Genomic DNA, 19,517 nt, shown 5'->3' on the forward strand with positions numbered 1-19,517 from the left:
GGCCTGGTCTAAATTGTTTTGACCTTGTAGCACCCTGTGTTGCACCTGAGGCTTTACTAATGCAGTGGAGGAATTATGTCAGGTGTTTAGAAAACTATGCTTAATTCTCTGTACTACAAAGCTATGTCTGTCATTTCATACAAGCATTATATCGCTTATTCATGTTGCTTGTGGTCTACAATAATCACAAATTTACAATAAATTGCTACCTAACCTACTGTTTACTGTGCTGTATTATTGTAATTGATTATTCCTGTCTACATGTAGAACTATGCACTTGGTCTTACAAAATTGTATCCTATTGTTTTAAGACAATTTATTCAGCTAAGTCAAGATCATTGAATTTTAATCATGCTCTACAACGTACATGAAGTCCAGATCATCTGCAATATGCTCTCTAAGTCTTTTGAGAGAAGTGAAATCAGGACTTCAGTGTTTTCCAGTGTGTCCTTGGGAGGATGTTGTTCCATGAGTGGGAAATCTCAGTTTCAGGAAGGCAGTATATTTTTCTGTCCTTCCTCAAAGCTGGACAGGAGCTAGGTTTCCTATTGTGGATCAGAAAGTGGAGGTGCATACCAGCACAAACGAAGAATATCAGCAGTAGTAATACCTTGTTACTCTTATTTTCACTGTGTGCCTAAGGAGAAAAGAGGCTAACGTTTCTGAGATAGGGACAGTATTACCAGGAAGAACGGGAAATTAAAGGACTCAGCACCAAAGAAACTGGAAAAGAAGTTTCGAAAATACTAAAACACAGGTGTATCAGTCTTTAAATGAACCTTCATTCTCACCTGGAGGGACTGATAAGAATACCAGCCCCTTTAACTTAATATCATCAAGCTCTTTAAGATACCTTCAGACCCGCTGATGTCTATTCTAACAATATCACCAATTTCCATATGAATAAAGAGCATGAGTTAATCATCCATGAGGCAGATTAATCCAGACTGTTCAGATCCAGTCACTAGGTGCATTCCTTCAACACCCTGAGGAGGGGATCTCCAAAAAGTATCTTTTATTCCTGTCTGTGAGTGATAGCTACAAACCTCATAGCTTTAGACTTGTTGCTCTTTCTTTTCCACTTTTGGTGCTTGGTTATTCCTAACTGTTAGAGCAGTGTGTCTGTTCTTGGCTGCACTGAGGCTGAAGCAGGAGCTCAACTAAGGTTAGTGTTATACACACTCCAGCTGATGTGAGTGAAGTGTAGACCTACCATAACCTGCTTAGCAGGTAAACCTGAAGAGCACCACTGGATGGTTGTACAAATAGCTGTAGACATGTACTGTTAGCATATGTATTACATAGATCAGCAATGCTTAGGAGCTTCTAAACAAATGGCTCCTGTTTTTCTTTTGTTGAGCAACTCTGCAACTGATAAAAAACACATGCAGTTTTTATGAGATAGAAGAGTCTGTCTTTCATCTCTACCTGATTCCTTCCTGTTAGAAATGTAGAAATGATAATGGATCTATTAAATATTAGATTTCCACTTTCTGTTGCAGGTGAAGGACTGTCAGGAAGATCTGTAGAAGTTATCCTTGCAGTTACTTTGTGCATACTTTCAGTTGTTCTTTTGGTGGCTGCAGTCTATGCTTTTGCAAGGTAAGATTTATGCATCCTTGCCATACCATGTTTGCAAATACTCAAAAATCTTTTAATGAAGAGCTGAAACAGTCCTATAAATGGAACTAACCTGTCATTTCAGAATGTACTGGGGTTTTTTTTGTGTTTTTTTTTTTTAATCTTTTTATGTAGAAACTTAGGGAGGGACTCACAGAGGCTAACTTTAGTCTCGTAGGGCTAGTCTCCATAGTTGAAGGAGGAAAACAAGCTTCCCCAGCGGGTGAATCAGAGCAGACATCTATCTTACCATTTTAGAGTCACTTCTCCATTCACCTGAGTGGAAGGTACAGCTCAGAGTGTCACCTGGTAAAGTTAGCATGATGGCTAACCCTATTTACTGTCAGCTCTGCGGGGAAACAGATTGATATGAAGTAAATATTCCAAATGCTATTTTCTGCCTTACTGATAAATTTAACAATTAAATACTTAAAAGTCTTACATGTGAAAGAGAAATGAACCTCTAATTTGATTGTGAACAAATGCCCACATAAAGAAGCAGGCTGGGTACTGCATAAATGATGTTAGCTTGCTCATTCCAGCGCAAGTTCTGTTCTTTCTCAGCTGCATCATTCAGGCATTGCCAAAGAATGTATGTAGGAAAACTAAAAGTATGAGTAGGCTAGATTCTTTCTGCATGAGTTTTAGACAAAATAACTGCTGGATTTGACTAAATTGGAAGTGAGAGCAGAATAAAGGCCAAGGAAGGACTTCTGGCAGCCATTTTTAAGTTTCAGCCTGTCTAATCAATGTATTGATATATATGTGTTTTTAAATTGTTTGTATATTTATTTTTGCACTAATATTTTCTTTTTAGAATTCGGCAAAAGCAAAAAGAGGGAGGCACATACTCCCCACGAGATGCTGAAATTATTGACACTAAATTCAAATTGGATCAGTTGATTACAGTGGCAGACCTGGAGCTGAAGGATGAGAGATTTACACGGTAAGCATACTCCTTAGGCAAAATAGTAGTCCAAAGGGGCTGTAGCCATGACCCCTTTCTGACCTTTGCTTGTTTGGAAGTGTTTGTGGTGTTCTTATTTACACAGGTCACTGAGATCCTTTTTCAAAGAATGACCTCCATCCTCAAGACACTTCTCACTAGCTTTTAGAAAATCACTTAATCTTCAGCTCTTTTTACAACAAGATAAAGATCTAAGTGCAAATCACTGTTTAATTGTGTTGGCAAAAAAAAAAAGGCTACATATCTTTAAACATACAGAATTTAAACACAGTAGTATTTTTGATGGCCCAGTGTTTTGTATAGATTGCAAACCTAACTAAGCATTTTGAAATAGTCAAACCCTGCAGAAGTCCTGGCTAGCTAATTCAATAACAAACCCGTCATTGTTTAATTGACATTTAGAAAGCTTTTTTTTTTTTCTTTTTTTTTTCACAAAGGGTTTTGCATAGTGTTTGAATTTCTGAGGAGTTCAGTACACTGGCTATGTAGCAAGTCCAGGCAATTCATATTTTCTGTCCAACAGAGAATCTTGTCATGGGTACATATCTGAAGGAAAACAGATTGTTCTTTCTGACTGCTGGAAAAATTGATATTATTCACCAATTAGATACAATATAATGATGATTCTCAACAATCTATGGCATCCAACTGAGTTAGAAATGTTTAGTGAACATTCTTTACCTACCTGTATTTTCCCTGCTGTGTCACAGATGAAACACTGTGGTAGGCAATCTCCTTAAAGATGAGAAGCCTAAAATAGTCTTGCCCTAGCAGTCAGGCATCCTACTGTTGCAGACTAGGAATAGCTGGAAGATGAAAGGTTGTAGCTGTTGACCTGTTTTGTTTGAATGTGTACATGTCTATGTGTGTGGTACAGAGTAAGCCAATTGCATGTACAAACGTGTTCAAAATAGTGCACACAGGAATGACTGCTTGTAATAGATGAGAAAACGTAGTAGGAATCATCTGGAAGTCATTGATATAGTGCATGTGGTGTGTTCTGTGTGGGGCACATGCCATTCAGATAGCATTGTTTTTACCTGCTAATAACAGTGGAATACATTCTCTGGAGACAGAATTATTTTCTATGCACTATGATAACTGTAACTTGTATAAATGACCATGACAGATCTTCAAAATGGCATTGTTTCCAAACTGTTAGCTGAATAAGAATAGTACTAATTTTGTTTATATACTAAAGTGTTGATGGGTTTTACTTCCAGATACTCCTCGTTTTTCTTTAGACGCAAGGAGATTTTTGTCATCCAGTAAGTTTTTGTCTTACTGAAGCAAAGTGGTGTGTTTTCCATTCTGTTCTCTTAATCTGTGTGCTACTACACTATGTTGAATGATATAGTTAATCAATGTGAAATATCAATCTTTGCAGCTATACTTATGGCAAACAGTGGTATTTTTAATCATGAAATCCTATTTATTTTTAGTCCCTAGTGTTCATGTACAACAGTTCCACAAATATTTTGAAATAATTCAGGACAATTTTTACATGCAATTGCAAGTTATAATAATATAGCACTCGTGTATACAATCTATTCTTGAAACAAATGTAATGCAACTGTGACATACGAAATATGCTGTTTCTTTCCTTTGGCAGTTAGAAGGTGTGCATTTAAGAGAAGTAGTTTTTGTGTAGTTTGTGTAGTGCTGTGTAGTTTGTGTAGTTTGTTTTTTGTTTTTGTTTTTTTTTTTCTCAACCGCTTTTTTACTTATACTACAGATGTTTTGTTACTATGCCATTAGAACCACAGCAATATATCTATGTGGCCAAATCCTTTATCAGTTTGAGTAGTACCATTGTGCCACTTTTCTGTCCTAATTATGTGCAGTTTTGATTTGTACAGTCTCAGACTCTACAGGGTAATTGCAAACTATAATATTTCATGCTCAAATGCACTTCATTATGTGATTTATGTACAGCAAGGCTTTTACTACACAGTTTAATTACATCACACTTTATTTTAATGAGTCAGTTTCACATTTTGGTGTGGAGTTTATTTCCTTCCATTTGTATTTTCCTCTCTCCTCCTTCCCCATGCCACTAATGAACTGAAGCAAAGACTTGCTCCCAGGCCATTCTTGTAAGCTACAGGATGCAGCTGTTAAATTTTGGACTATTATTTTTCAAACAGTAGCTGTACTGGAGCTACAGCAGGCTCCTTGTCCAGGCTCTTTGTTGAACATTATGGCAAATTGTGAAAGATTGAAGTGGAGGTTTTAACTGAGCACTCCTCAGGACAGTATTCATGCAATCTTTTCAACTAGAAGTCAGTAAACGTACTGCATGACCCTACTAGATTACACATATACAGTAATGAGGGGACAGGATACCTTTGATCTGCTCAAAACTTTTGAGTTTATTAGACTCCTTTCAAGCTTTAAAGAATGTTTCAGTGTATGTAAGATTCTGCTCTGGTAATGTCAGTAGCCAAAAGAGGTTTTTTTGAGTCAACATTTTTTTCAAATCGGGAAATTCATGGTAAATCACAATTCCCTATAATAATTGTGCAATCATGGTCATCAGAAAAAAATATTGAAAAATTTCAGTGTCTGAAAATACTGGCTGCTGAATATACACCTTCTCTCAGCAAGTCTTTGTTAGACAATTAATTAATGAGATGTACCATCAGAGGGCATTCAGGGAATTATATTCTACTGTATTCAGCAGAAAATGAGGTCCACTTTATGAAGCCAAAATGTTGACTTTGGAAGTTTGGGAAATGCATTGGTATCCATGATAGTAGAGATGATATGGAACAGGCAATAACAGAAAAAATCTAATTCTTTAAAACATGTATAGCCCATCAGTCTAGGCTGAATTAAACATTGATTCATTTAGTGCACTAAATATTTATATAATAGGTCCTCTCATCTCTTACTTTTTATATCTTGTCTATAGTGTTTGTCAATTCATTTTTCAAAGCAGATATTCATCTGCTGTGAATTGTTTCCTGTAAATTTTCAGGGCCCACCAGGCTTAGCCAGAGACAAGTAACTCCTCTGTATTCAAGGTGCTCACCTGGGAGAGAACTTCTCTGGCACCTACTTTCACAGTGATTTCTGTAGAAGGGGTAAAGCCATGTAGGTCCCTGTTTCTTAAAATCTTTCCATGAAAGTTACACTTTGTGGTGGATACTTTTAGGCTTTTGACTCATTCCATGTGAGACAGATTGACAAGCAAATGGGCACATATTTAGAAGAAATATTTCATAATTACAGACACTGTAAACCTTGCAAATAAATAACAGGCAATTAGAACTCTTTATGGAAAAGTATTGTGTATAAAATTCTCATCTTGTCTCACTTTTCCTGAATAGTCTGCCCTCAGTAGGTGTCTATGTTCAAAGTAATACTTCTACACAAACTTTCTCCGGACCAGCCTGTTTCTTCTTTCTTTGAGGGAGGATAGCCATGGCTCCTGCCTTACCTTTTCCTTCAACAAGCTTCCCTTCAGTAATCAGCTATCACTCATAGGCTTCCTGAGCTTTGTATCCCAGGAGTACAAGGTTTATAACTCTTTGTGTCCTGGTACAATGGGAGAAATGACCATGTGTTCTCTTTCCCGAGGCCTTTAATATTCAGGAAGGGTTAAGCTCCATATTGCTTTCAATTAACTTGCTAAAAATTAGTTCCTTCATTATTCCTAGGAAGTGTCAATGGTGCTTATGAGTTAAGCCTTTTGCCTACATTCTCATTTCTGTTGTTTTCCATTTGGACAAAGTTTTAATTCTCTGTGGATTTCAGATGATTGACCCAGAAAGAAAGCTGAGTCTGTGTGACAATATGGTCTTCAGTTACCACTGCCAACACAAATAAATGGCTTCTTTCTAGCTCTATCGTAAGTAATCTGAGTGGGATTCAGATTTTTGATAGACTTCAAAAAAATCCCACACATGAAACAATACACTGTTTTAAAAGAAAATCAGATTTAAGGCAATAAAGCATTCTTTATCTTAGGGAATGTTTTTCTTCCCTGGTTTCAAAGTCGGACAACTGGGAACCTGGAATTGTCCTGCTGAAATAGGGAAATTGGCAACTTCATAGTTTGATTCTAATTGTGCTCATCAAGATCTAATGATATCTAAGTTCTTGTGCTTTATACAAAAGATACGGAAATGTGGAGAATGAGATTACAGGTAGATAGGTTCATTGACCAAATAATGTAAGATTATCACTATATATGTCATTCTCAAGAGACTTGGAGAAAAATGCTGTTTTTTTAATGCCTGAGGATGCTAAAGCTGAGCATAGCCATCTTTTATAAACCTGTAGTGAGGGTACAGAGATCTTTCCTTCTGAAGATTCTTATCCAGCAAAGCCAGTATCTTTGCCACAGTCTTATTTTCTGAGTTGCCAAGCTACTGCAATGTACACTTGCTACCAACAGAAGTGTGAGTTCAGTAGTTCTAACAACCAAGTTCTTCACTACAATATCTAAAGATAGGTTAAAGTGGCAAAGTGTAGGTGCCTTCTTTAAAATTTAGTGCTTCTTAAAGATAATATATGATTATGCCTATAAAAAAATGCCTGTCAGTAACATTTAAAAAAATGAACAAGAAAGTACCATCTGTAGCCCTGTTTAGTTCATTTTCTATGCTTCTTCAGTGCTTTACTTCTCTGCTTTGAGTGAGAATAAAGTGAAGTATTGAGGGGGTTGTGTTATGGTGCTGCTTGTCTCTGTGTTCTTTGTTGTTGGATCCATGTACCTTCAGCAATGAAGCACTAAATGTCATATTCAGGTTGCTTATGTGCAGCACTGATGTAATTTTTATTACCTAATGACCAAACTGTGGTGCAGTAGGCCTCTATTTGCTACCAGTTTGAGAAGAGGAAAGATAACAGCATTCCAAAAATTTCTAGAATGTCAGCTGGGAGATTACTTTTATTCTGCTGTTCTATGGTGAAGATAGATGAGTTCAAAGGAAAAGCAAATATTTTTTCTTTGTATGGACTGCTTATAATTTTGTCCTAAAAAAGCCCTAAACCCAGTGTTTACTTTCTGCTCAGTGGCAAGTGTATGTGTGCAATACATTGGCACACTTATTAAGAATACTTTCCCTTCTGAAAACTGTAGCCCTATAATGTTGCCAATATTACTAGACCATAGTTTCAGCTGATGTGTAATGCAAACAACATAAGTGCTACAGTAACAGTAGCTAGATGTCTAAAAATTCTGAATAGAGTTGCATGCTTTGTTGTCTTATTGCCTTCTTATTTTCTGCTTAAAGCTCTCCTTCAGTTGTCCTAGTAAATGCTTGAGTTCAAGCAAAGAGTTTGAGCCTTTCTCTGTGAATTCTTACACTTCTTTTCACTCCAGTGAAAGTGACCCAGATGTTTCATAGCCAGTTTGACAAGCATTGTCATAGCGACATATGTACCATGAAGGCATGTTCAGTAGCTTTGACATTAACTTTTTAGATGCTTAATATTAAATGGTACAACAATTGTATCAATCTAATTTTGTTACCTAATTTAAAATGTAAATATTTAAGAACAACTTCACAAAACCAAGTATTTTTAAAGGAAATTGTATTTTCTACTGAAATTCTGGCAGTAGTAGGCATTTATATTGGTATCATAGAATATTTTTTGTAAGATTTGTTTTTAAGCATGTATGAATTTTGGAGAGAGCAAAACTCAAAATGTATACTTAGAGCTTTTTTGAAGAGGCGAGTTATCTTTTAAGTTGTATTTGTTCAAACTTTTTCACTTAGTCCTTTAGGCAATCTTTCTGAGTCCGAGTACCTGACATTTGTCTTCTAAATCCATAACGCTGAGACATTCTTAAATTCAGAGGTGATGATGATGACTAGGTTACAAGACTATCTGAAAGGTCCCTGGGGTTGTATGCTTATGCTTATGTAACACCTACATGAAACCTGCTGTGGAATTAGGTTAAAGTATGTTGCACAGTTTTTAAAATAACTATGTTCCAGAAACAGAATTAAACCTGTAAAAAATGAGCATGAAAACAGATACTAATTTTAGTTTAAAAAAAAAACAAAAACATTGCTACTGTTTCCTTCTGTAGAGGCACACTGATAGCATAATTCACCTGTGACTCATTTTAGATACCTGCTTAAAATGAGATGAAATCATAGCTATTTGTCTTGATTGATTATAAAAAGAGTCTAGAGTGACTAGCTCAGATACAGGTGTCTGTATTCAGTCAGAATAATCCAATCTCTGTTCTCCGAAACGTCCCTCAGAAGAATGACGTTGAGTACACAGTGTAAAATGAAGCTTGTCAATGTATATGAAGTGGTGTGCTCGAGGTATGGATTTCCCAGGTTCATATGAGCCCAGAACATTGTAAAATGATCTGAAGGGAATGATAGAAACTGCAGCTACCATATCTGCCAATACTTGAGATAAGAACTAAGTGAGAGTATCCCCCAAGATATCTGACATATTTGAATCCATGAGAGAAATAAATCTGTTTCTTTAGTTAATTGAATAGTTCATCTAAAATCTATTAACATGCACAATATTGGTTAATTCACAACTTGCTACATTTAACAAAAATCTCTGTTGCAGGTTACTTAGTTATAGAAAATCCATCAAGTAAGTAGATTAAAAATTTTTATTTTGTGGTCATTGGTGAATCTCAATGTGTGGTTCCCTCTTCCATGTTTATTAGAAAAAAAAATAACAAAAACCAACAACAGAAAAAAAAACTCCCAAGCTGCATATAAATCATAAAAGCATGACTAATTGCATGGTAACTGGAGAAATGCTTTCTCTCTCTCTAGGGTGAAGCCTGCATGTCTGTGTTTTAGCTTGGGAAGTAATACAGGGATATTTAAACTCCTTGGGGTTTAAAAACCATGTCATTATGAGAATGAGGTCACTGCAATATTTTATGTGTCTAAAACCTTGCAATGTATAAAATGTTTTCGGTGCGACAAAGAAGTATTATGTACTTTAGAATGCAATGGTAACTTTACAAACATCCATTAATGTCAAAACCTTGCTTTGGAATGTTGTTACCTATAAAAAACAATCCTACCCAACAGTAGTGTTAACATTAGCAACTGAAAAATTCGGTGAGGGGAAACAATAGGAGAAAATGCTTCTTTTTCAAGAGACTGAAAAGAAACCAATTAAGTGGACCGTAAACAATTTATAATTTTGTGTCTGCTAATATGAATTGCTATTGAACTGGAAAATGTTATTAATAAAACTGCAGTTAAATACAAATTAAAAGAATGATAAAGAAATCCCCTATAGGTCTCTAATTCTTCTGTCATTACTTGCAGGCCAATAAGCAAGAAATCCTTCCTACAACATGTCGAAGAGCTTTGTACAAACAACAACCTAAAGTTTCAGGAAGAATTTTCGGTATGTTGCTAGCAGTTGTCACAACATCGCAAGACCTTCTGTCATTTCGTGTGTCACATTTCATGTCCATTTTAAGCAGGCAACGCCATGAAGGACTCTGGCCTTGATAATCAATACCCAATTACCAGGTTGATTGTTTAGAAAGTAATATTACCTGATTTGGATTCTGCAGTCTACACTGCAACCTGATCAGAATTATTCACATAAGTGTCAGCAAAAGATCATCTTCTTTAGACTCCAATCTTTGCAAGAACACCACAATATTTATGTTTTTGCATATGTAGTGATGTATATGTTGCTTAATCGAGAACAGATTATTTAGGAATAGTTTCTACATATATACAGATATATTTAACTACTAAGTTAATTTTCCTCACCAAAAACACAGCTGACATTTATTTTCTGAAATGTTCAGGGCCCAGTCATATTGCCATGGAGTTTCAAAATGTTTTTCTTTCATAGGTTTTAGTGCAGACAGTAAAAAGTGTATGCACAGTAGTCTTGCTTTGCATTTCTCTACAAATAGTAGATCATACCTGTCATGCTTTTGAGAAGTGTCCATGTGAAGAGCCTCCATCTTCATGTATGAGAAGAACCCAGCAAGCTTGTGTTTCCTTCTGAAGAGACCAGCTTTCAAAATATACATTACATATATATAATGTATATATATTTACACATTTAAACCTCAAAGTTTTCACTATTTTCATTAAGTAACATTTTTATGGCTATCAAATTTTTGTTCTCAACAATATCTTTTCTCCTTGTTATTTCAGAATCTTTATCATCATCATCATCATTTTTAACACATACAGTCATTTGCCCTCACAAAAATAAATTGTCAGTCTCCAGTGACTTTATTGTTTTGGATTTATAGATTTACCATGCATTGCTTACCATTTGGATTAACAGAAGTGAAGACTAAACAATTGGCTTTTCTTCTGCTAGATTATAATATTTCAGTCTCTTAGGGAAAGCCAACAAAAGTGTGAAAAGATTAATGGTATTTCCTACAGCTTTTTGTTATGCTCCTTAGGTAAAATTGGTCTGGATTTAATAATAAAAAGCACCATAAAATTCTCTGAGCAGTAAAGCAAGGAAAACTTTTTCTTCCAAGACTAGAACTGTTATTTTACTTGAACAAGAGTGATTATAGTTATACTATGCATGACTGAGCAGATGAAAAGTTTTACTAGCAATAACATTTTCACATGTTAACTAATGTTCATCACTGGAAAGTTTCTAATACTACTTTCTTTAGGTGTGACCCACATTAGGTAACCCTTACAGTATTGTAATGACTTAAAACTTAAAATAGACAAGTGTTTTATCAAGTAAAAATGTTGGCAATCCATTTAAAACATAATCAAACTCAAGTAGCTGAAGCCTTCTTCAACTAAACTATATAGTCAATTCATAATAATTCATTTGGGCTTCCATTTCATTTCTCTCTGAGCTTCAGCTTCCATGTACCAGAGTGTAGTGATGTCTTAAAATCACAGAAGCATAGAATTACAGAATAGTTTGGATCGGAAGGGACCTTAAACATTACCCGGTTCCAACCCCCCTGCCATGGGCAGGGACACCTTCCACTAGACCAGGTTGCTCAAATCTCTGTCCAATCTGGCCTTGAACGCTCCCAGGTTTGGGGCATCCACAGCTTCTCTGGGCAACCTGTGCCAGTGCCTCACCACCCTCAGAGTAAAGAATTTCTTCCTAATATCTAATTAAATCTACACTTTTTGTAGTGTGAAACCATTACTCTTTGTCCTATCACTACGCTCCCTGACAAAGAGTCCCTCCCCAGCTTTCCTGTAGTCTTCTTTAGGTACTGCAAAGTCGCTATAAGGTCTCCCCAGAGCCTTCCCTTCTCCAGGCCGAACAACCCCAACTCCACCAGACTGTCTTCCTAGGAGAAGTGCTTCAGTCCTTTTATCATCCTCATGGCCTTCCTCTGGACTCATCCTAATAGGCCCATGTCCTTCTTGTGCTGGGGGCCCCAAAGCTGAATGCAGTGTTCCAGGTGAGGTCTCACAAGAACAGAGTAGAGGGGGACAATCACCTCCCTCGATCTGCTGGCCACGCTGCTTTTGATGCAACCCGGGATATGGTTGGCTTTCTGGGCTGCAGGCACCCATTGCCCGCTCATGTCAAACTTCCCATTAACCAACACCCCCAGGTCCTTCTCCTTAGGGCTGCTTTCAATCCATTCTCTCTGTCCAGCCTGTATTGGGATTGCCCTAGCTCAGCTGCAGGACTTTGTTGAACTTCATGAGGTTTGCGTGGGCCCATCTCTTGAGCTTGTCAAGGTCCCTCTGGATGGCCTCCTAACTCTCCAGTGTGTTGACCACACCACACAGCTTGGTATCATTGGCAGACTTGCTGAGGGTACACTCAATTTCACTGCCCGTGTCTGCATGGTCTGCCCTTAGTGAAGCCATGTTGTGGTTGGGTGTCACCAATCACCTCATTTTCCATGAGCCTTACTATAGTTTCCAGGAGGATCTGCTCCATGATCTTGCCAGGCACAGAGGTGAGACTGACTGGCCTGTAGCTCCCCTGGTCTTCTTTTTTACCCTTTTTAAAAGTGGGGGTTATGTTTCCCCTCTTCCAGTCAGTGGGAACCTCACTGGTTCATCGTTCTCCCAGTCCCCACCCTTGCCTTCTGGGGCCTGGGTTTTGTGGCTGGAGCTCTTGCTGGTGAAGGCTCAGGCAAAAAAAAGTCATTGAGTACATCAGCCTTCTCCATATCCTGTGTAACCAGCTTTTCCATTTCCTTCTGGAGAGGGCCCACAATTTCCCTAGTCTTCCTTTTATCAGTGATGTACCTATAGAAGATTTTCTTATTGCTCTTGATGTCCCTGGCCAAATTTAATTCTAACAGGGCTTTGGCTTTCCTAACATGATCCCTGGCTGCTCTGACAGTTACTCTGGATTCCTCCCAGGCTATCTGTCCTTGCTTCCACCTTCGGTAGGCCTCCTGTTTCTGTTTGAGTTTGGCAAGGAGCTCCATGTTCATCCTTGAAGGCCCCTGGCTTTTTGCCTGACTTTCTCTTTGTTGGGATGCATCAATCCTAAGTTTGTAAGAGCCTTCACAGAAGGCTTGTCCAAGAGCAATCAGAACTAAACAATAGGTGCAGTCCTTGACTGAGAGTGTATCTACAGCATCTGCAGCACCTATCTTGTCAGATGAGAAACAGGACTGACAATGCACTTGAATGACGTCAGAAATGACAATGCATAGAAGCAAACAGACAGTGCACAGAGCTAGCAAACAGACCCCATGACCTGCATTGTTTCCATCTGTAGGCAACGCTTTAGTTTGACGTAAATGACTCAAGGCTCATACAATGTGTGTAGGAGAGCTGAATTCAGGCTATAAACCCATGGACCATTATATTTAAAGCATGTAGCCTGTTCCTGAGCGTTCTTGGGTTCTCTCACTGGCTATTAGTAAATTCAAGCACACTAGGAACTGGCTGTAAAAATATGGTAATTTATACTAATAAACTGTTAGTATATTCCCTGCCTTGAATTTGGACTGTTCCAGTAAGAAGTCATCCTGGACAATTCCAAGGTACACTTTGGAAGGTAAAGTAGTCCAGGGATCATTTCCAATAGGCAGTTTGTAGACAACATACCTGTTACACAGTTTTGTTAGCATTAAGTAGCTTTCTTCCTTACATGTAGTCTTGGAATCCAGGGACATTTTTGGGCTCATTTAATTTACTGGACTGACCTAGCTGCTGTGCTTAGAGATCTCTGGGGTTCAGTCTTGGACCACATATGAACATTGCCTTTATGTAAAATGATGAGTAGAGGATCTGGACCTCAGAATGGATCTGGATTCATGCCTTATCAGAAAAGACCGGTTTAAAGAAACCATAGGGAACCACAGGAACTGATGGCACTGCCTAACTGATATTCAAACTTCCAGCTTTCCAGAAGATATCTCTCAATGCCTTTGGAAAATCAAGTTTTTCTAGTAGCTGGCAAATTACTGAAACAGAAATACTTTTTTACAATAACGTCTGTTCATGAATAAAAAAGTGAAATACCTTTGAATGCCACCACAAAAGTACCATAAAAGTACTACAGTAAACAAAGTTCAAATGAATTATTTGAAAGCTTTATGAGTCTGCAATGAAATGTGGTTTCTGTGACAAATTGTTATTGAATCTGGGAATCCAAATAGTCTTTCCCCAATTCTGAAAATGATCATTGACTGAAATCCATACTGATGCAGAGAATTAGTACAAGGCTTTTAAGCTCTCATTCAGGTGTGGTAGCATCATTACAAAAGCAATATAATCTGCTTCTATATTTCCTCTTTAATATGGACTACTGTATAATAGTACTACTTTTGTAATAGTTACCTGGCAAGCTAAGACTCAGAGGAGTGAGTCAAATGAGGCAAGTAAGATCACACGACATGCACTTGATATGAGATCCCACAGTCGATAACACCTGCAAAACACCCTAGACATTTCATCTATTTTTTTTTCCTTAATGCAAACTTCAAGGACAAAAATTCTGTGGGAGAGTTTCAGCTTTTCGAATGAGAGGAATTTTGACACCTTAGGTGTGTTTCACTGTTCTTATCAAATCCTAACAATAATTTACAGAAGTCATTCTGTTCTGAGAACAGGGATCTTTCTTTAGGTTCAGTCATAGGATTGAGGCTTTAGTTCTTTAAGGGATTGTTGAGACAAAACAATGAGGCAACTCAAAGATAAAAGAAATGTACTTTGTGTATGGCAGAGGTTGATTCAAATGCAAGATTTTAAAGCAACAAGTGCTTTAAAGAAATGAGAATGATGTTTTCCTATAATATATTACAGTCCTTCATTTAATTTTATATTTACTTCATGTCTATTAACCATGTTATCTATTTATTTGACATAAGGATATAAATTTAATGCCAGACATTCTTTATATTGTAAGACTTTAAGTCACAAACTTTCTTTTTAGAAGAACAGGCAAAATCATAGACTTTTCATCCCTAGATGAAACATATATTCAGCAAGATTTTGAAGGGCATGGATGGGATCTAGTCCCTTGTTAATTTTCAAAGGTAGTTGAGCATCTAGTTGTTCTCTGCAATTCTTCCCCTAATTCTTTCCCCAAGGAAATATGTGTCAGAGCTAGAAAGAGGTCAAGTCTCTTGTTGGAAAGTCCTTTGCTTTCATCATAAAACTTTCCCTTCATGTTCAGAAACACCTGCAGTTATACATTATTGAGGATATAATTATAGAAGTGAAATAGTCCTCATGCTTCATGCCATAGGCTTTTTGTGAGTTGGTGAAATAAACAAATTGCCCAGGGTATAATATTGCATATAATACAGTTGAAGGGTTTTGAGCTCTCTTATATGTCAGGCATCATCCATTGGAAGAAATGGTATACCAAATTAGATGGATTATTGGTTTGGTTCATTATGTCACATTTTTAAATTGTGCCATTTTGATAATGCTTATATCAAATTATTAATATCAAAAGCCATCGAATGAGACAGACAAAATATTTGATTTAGCAATGAGACGAAAATCACTGGAATATAAAATACTCTTGCTTTTTCAATTTTTTCATTACTTTATTTATTTATTTATTTATTTGCTAAGAGTTGCCCATTAAATTTTGTTTATAGAATGCAAACTGTCTCAAATAGGGTGAAAGAGCACTTGAACATGATTGACATGGAATCTGATTATATGGCTGTCTGTCCCACTAGAGAGTAACTAAAAGAGAAATTTGAAGGGATTACTCAGCACAAGCAACAAAAGTGTGTATAGTACACATTCAGAGCAATAGGTAGATCTTATCTGAATCTTCACTTAGAAGTTGAAATATATCTACATATAAAATTTGTCAAAGAAATGGAAAATCTATTAAAGTTAATGTAGTTAACTGAGAAATAGAATAAATAGTCTGAATTCTGGCTTTTCTATGAGTTTTTCACTGTCTCTTCACCACTGTGAGATCATCACATTAATGTACTTACTGCCTTAAAAAGTCATGAATTTGTCTCCCCTCTTTTACTCAGCTTTGGAAATTACACTTATATATGTAAAGAAGCACCCCCTTCAAATAAGTTCTTCAATGTGAATGATTTATTCATCTCTGCCCTTCTGTAACAGAACTAATGATCAGTTATGAAACTGTGGTATGACCAAAAATAACTCTTCCCACCCTTTTCACAAACAGTCCTGTGAACAATAACTAATTGCCAGTTGTCTCAACTTAATTAAATTCTCATCAGTTCTCATGCTGTGGCAAAAGCTCTCCCAAGCTAAAGGAGTCAGGAAGAGGCAGTATTCAAAAATAAGACTGAGTCAGTAGGGCATGGTTACCAAGTATGTGATTTCATGAAGAGACAGAAAAGAACTACAGAAGGTGATAGGCTGACTTTATCTGGACTTGGAAAGGTGAATGTTCATGCAAGTTTTAATTCTTCAACTCAACAACATTTTTTGCAGTGCTTCATCTAATGTTGCTGGTGTAACTAGGGTTGACAGTGAAGTGGGATGCTCCATTGTTTCCAGCTTTTCTTAGAAACATAATATGTTACAGAACTAAAAAATTCTCACTCTTACTGGATTGATTGTATCAGGGGAAATTGCTATTAATCCATTCCTTATATTTACTGCAGGTGAAATGCAAAGGTTTGTTAAAAAATATTTATGATTCATTCTGTGATTCTACGTTTTATTCCTTTACAGGAACTTCCCAAGTTTCTTGAAGACCTTGCTTCAACTGATGCTGATCTGCCTTGGAACAGGTCTAAGAATCGTTTCCCAAACATAAAGCCATGTATGTGTGTTTACTAATCAACTCCTCAGTTTTGCTCTCTACCTTCAATAGTGCAGCATATATTTGGAATGCAGCTGTGGTTTTATTTGATCTGTCTTTGGTATGGCAGTACAATCATGTCCGCATTATGAAATAATTCTGTCAAGTAGTTGGTATTTCCTTTTTTATTTATTTTTTTTAAAGACAGGTTTATTTGCAAGTAGCTTTCAACTTGCTCTCACAAGCTTTAATATGCAGGTGCAAGAAACTGTAGCCTCAGTAGTTTCTTAGCTTTGTAATTCAACCCATGTAGCAAACTCTTTAACATTCTTCCTGGTTTTTTTTTTGTTTTTTTTTTCCCTTTAGTGAGAAGTAATTTTTTTAAAACATATAAAATCCACATGTTTGTGCATTCAGCTACCACAGGAGCTTGGGTGTGCTTTCTTGTGGATATGTGTAACTGTGCTGCAAAGGTTCCATAGAAGATCAGAGTAACTGTATGATAACTTATAAGCCAAGGCTAGATTTTATCACAGGAGACAGGAGTCTGTCTCTCTGTACTCAACACTGCTTCATTTTTCAGTTAATAAGACAAGAAATGTCATTATTATTTTAAGCATTAGCTGTGATGTGAGATGGGCAGAATGGCATTCCTTGGTTAATAATGCTACTTTCTGTGCTATTAACTTTTCACAGCAGCTGTTACTGCTATCTACTGCCTTGTTCAAGCCGTACTCTAAATTACAGTCACTAAAAATTGATATTCATGACACAATAAAATATAAACAGATGAGTTTCACAATTTTTTAACTTTGTGTTCTAGTTTTTTTAGTAAGGTGTGGACCAAACATCGAAGTTTGGAATGTTTGGTTTCAGCGTTCACTTACATATATCTTTCCTGGTTTTCATCATTTCTGAATGCGTACTGTGGGCCCAAATTGGAAACTCTCAATCACTTTTTATTTAGTCTTCTTTGAAACAAACTTTTCTGTTACAATGAGTTTATGTTACATAAAAGAAGTTTGAAAAGTGCCAACGTCTGGGTCAAATTTGTCACATGATAAAAAGACTGTCAGTTCCTTCGCCCTGCTTTCTGATTTGTATGGAGGTTGCCTATGCTAGAACAGCATGGTTTAAAGTACAGAGGCTACCATTAGTCAGAGGATCCTCCTACACACATCTAGTTTGAAGATTTGGAGCATCCACCATTTTAACAAAAAAGAACTATATTAAAATATTTCTGGAACAGGAATGACCATGCTATAGTGGAAATTGGTTAAATTGCCTTTGTAGTGAGTGTTCCACTGTGTCAAATGTTGTTATATTAAAAATAATATTATTTTTTAATTCTTAGAACTCCATTTGTTATATGCATCCATGTTTTTTGAACAAATCTTCTAGTTAACTAGACTTTATTTTCATGATAGATAATAACAACAGAGTAAAGCTGATGCCTGATGCTGCTATTCCCGGATCTGACTACATTAATGCCAGCTATGTATCTGTAAGTAGAAAGTCTCTCACATTGTTACTATTTCTATTTTCTAGTACAAGAACAGGTCAAGAAATAACTTGCAAGAAGAACAGTATTCTAATCTTTCTTTCATTCACTACAGCTACTGTTTCTGTGGCATTGTTCAAGTGATTCCTGTGGCATTGAACCTGACTAGTTAAAATATAAATTCTCCTGTTTTCATTGCTCACCAATGATTTTCAATACTAATTGAAACTGAGTTCATCAAATTACCTCATTTAAAACATCTCATATCACTATTGTTAAAGGCAAGAGTGAAACTACCACTGAGGTCAATTGTTTAGAGATGAGCATTATTTTCTGTCTTGGTACAAGAGTTGGAACCGTTGTATACAAACAGGATAATTCAAAGATAATCAAACAGTTTTATAGAAATGGCTAGTAATTTGGGTGGTCAGGGTTTATATGGCTTATTTTGTGAAAAATATGATGGCAGAAAATGTAAATATGCTTTTTGAAGAAGAAAACAATACTGTATTTCTCATTGTCAACTTTCTTCATAGACCTCGCATTTTCTAGTTGTGTTCTCAGTAAATTCTTTGACTATATTTTTTCTGTCGTCAGTCTTGCCTATATCATTTTTGTCCTCCTGAAGCTCAAAGTATCTGTCATAATTATGCATTTATTTTGTTGTAACAGTGGATGATGGTCTCAAGTGAGGTCAAGACTTGATTTACACTAAGGGCTGTTCATACGCATAGCCAGACATGCAGACTGTAGTCTAAATGGATGACACAATGGCAAGTAGAGGTAGTTATTCCCAGGCAACTAGAAGACATTCACAGGGAATCAGCCATAGAGCTGAGAATGGGTGTCATACCTCAACAACATCTTCCCTTCTCATTAGCAAAAGCATGTAATTTCCTGATTCTGACAAGCAGTAGAAAGAAAGAGCCACACCATGCTGTTACTTGGCAACATGGCTCTGGGACACACAACCACTGAGAAGGAGATGAGATGGAGCATGGTCTAGACTTTACCCTTCTTGTCACTAACTAACATGCCAAGGCTTAGGAAAGGAAAACTAACAGCAGAAGCCAGCTGCAGAGAGTATTCCCTGCTGAGATTGTCTATCTTTACTGCATGTAGGCATCACACTTTAGATGACCATTCATCAGTGAATAGACCATTTTTTCAAGGCTAAAGCTTTACCCTTTATATGTTTTCACTTCATATATTTGTGGACATGTAAATATATAAATACATATAGGAGTAAATATACAATAAGTGTTTGTGTGTATTTACCTACTTTTT

The 19,517-nt window shown here is 36.7% G+C and overlaps 1 protein-coding gene across 7 annotated transcripts in view; it reads left to right on the plus strand.

Moving 5' to 3' along the window:
• The window catches only part of PTPRQ (protein tyrosine phosphatase receptor type Q), a 138,406-nt gene that overhangs the window by 106,351 nt on the left and 12,538 nt on the right, over positions 1 to 19,517 (plus strand). For 5 of the 7 annotated variants that reach the window (XM_083819710.1, XM_083819707.1, XM_083819711.1 and 2 more), the window contains 7 exons: positions 1,503 to 1,602; positions 2,438 to 2,566; positions 3,811 to 3,855; positions 9,140 to 9,166; positions 9,862 to 9,943; positions 16,660 to 16,750; positions 18,157 to 18,233. In XM_083819710.1, the coding sequence (XP_083675836.1) occupies positions 1,503 to 1,602; positions 2,438 to 2,566; positions 3,811 to 3,855; positions 9,140 to 9,166; positions 9,862 to 9,943; positions 16,660 to 16,750; positions 18,157 to 18,233 (551 nt within the window). The remainder of the gene's footprint in view (positions 1 to 1,502; positions 1,603 to 2,437; positions 2,567 to 3,810; positions 3,856 to 9,139; positions 9,167 to 9,861; positions 9,944 to 16,659; positions 16,751 to 18,156; positions 18,234 to 19,517) is intronic. The other 2 variants (XM_083819708.1, XM_083819709.1) reach the window with 2 other exon arrangements.

The sequence above is a fragment of the Anser anser genome (assembly GCF_964211835.1).
Source record: "Anser anser genome assembly, chromosome: 1".
NCBI classification, from domain to species: Eukaryota; Metazoa; Chordata; class Aves; order Anseriformes; family Anatidae; genus Anser; species Anser anser.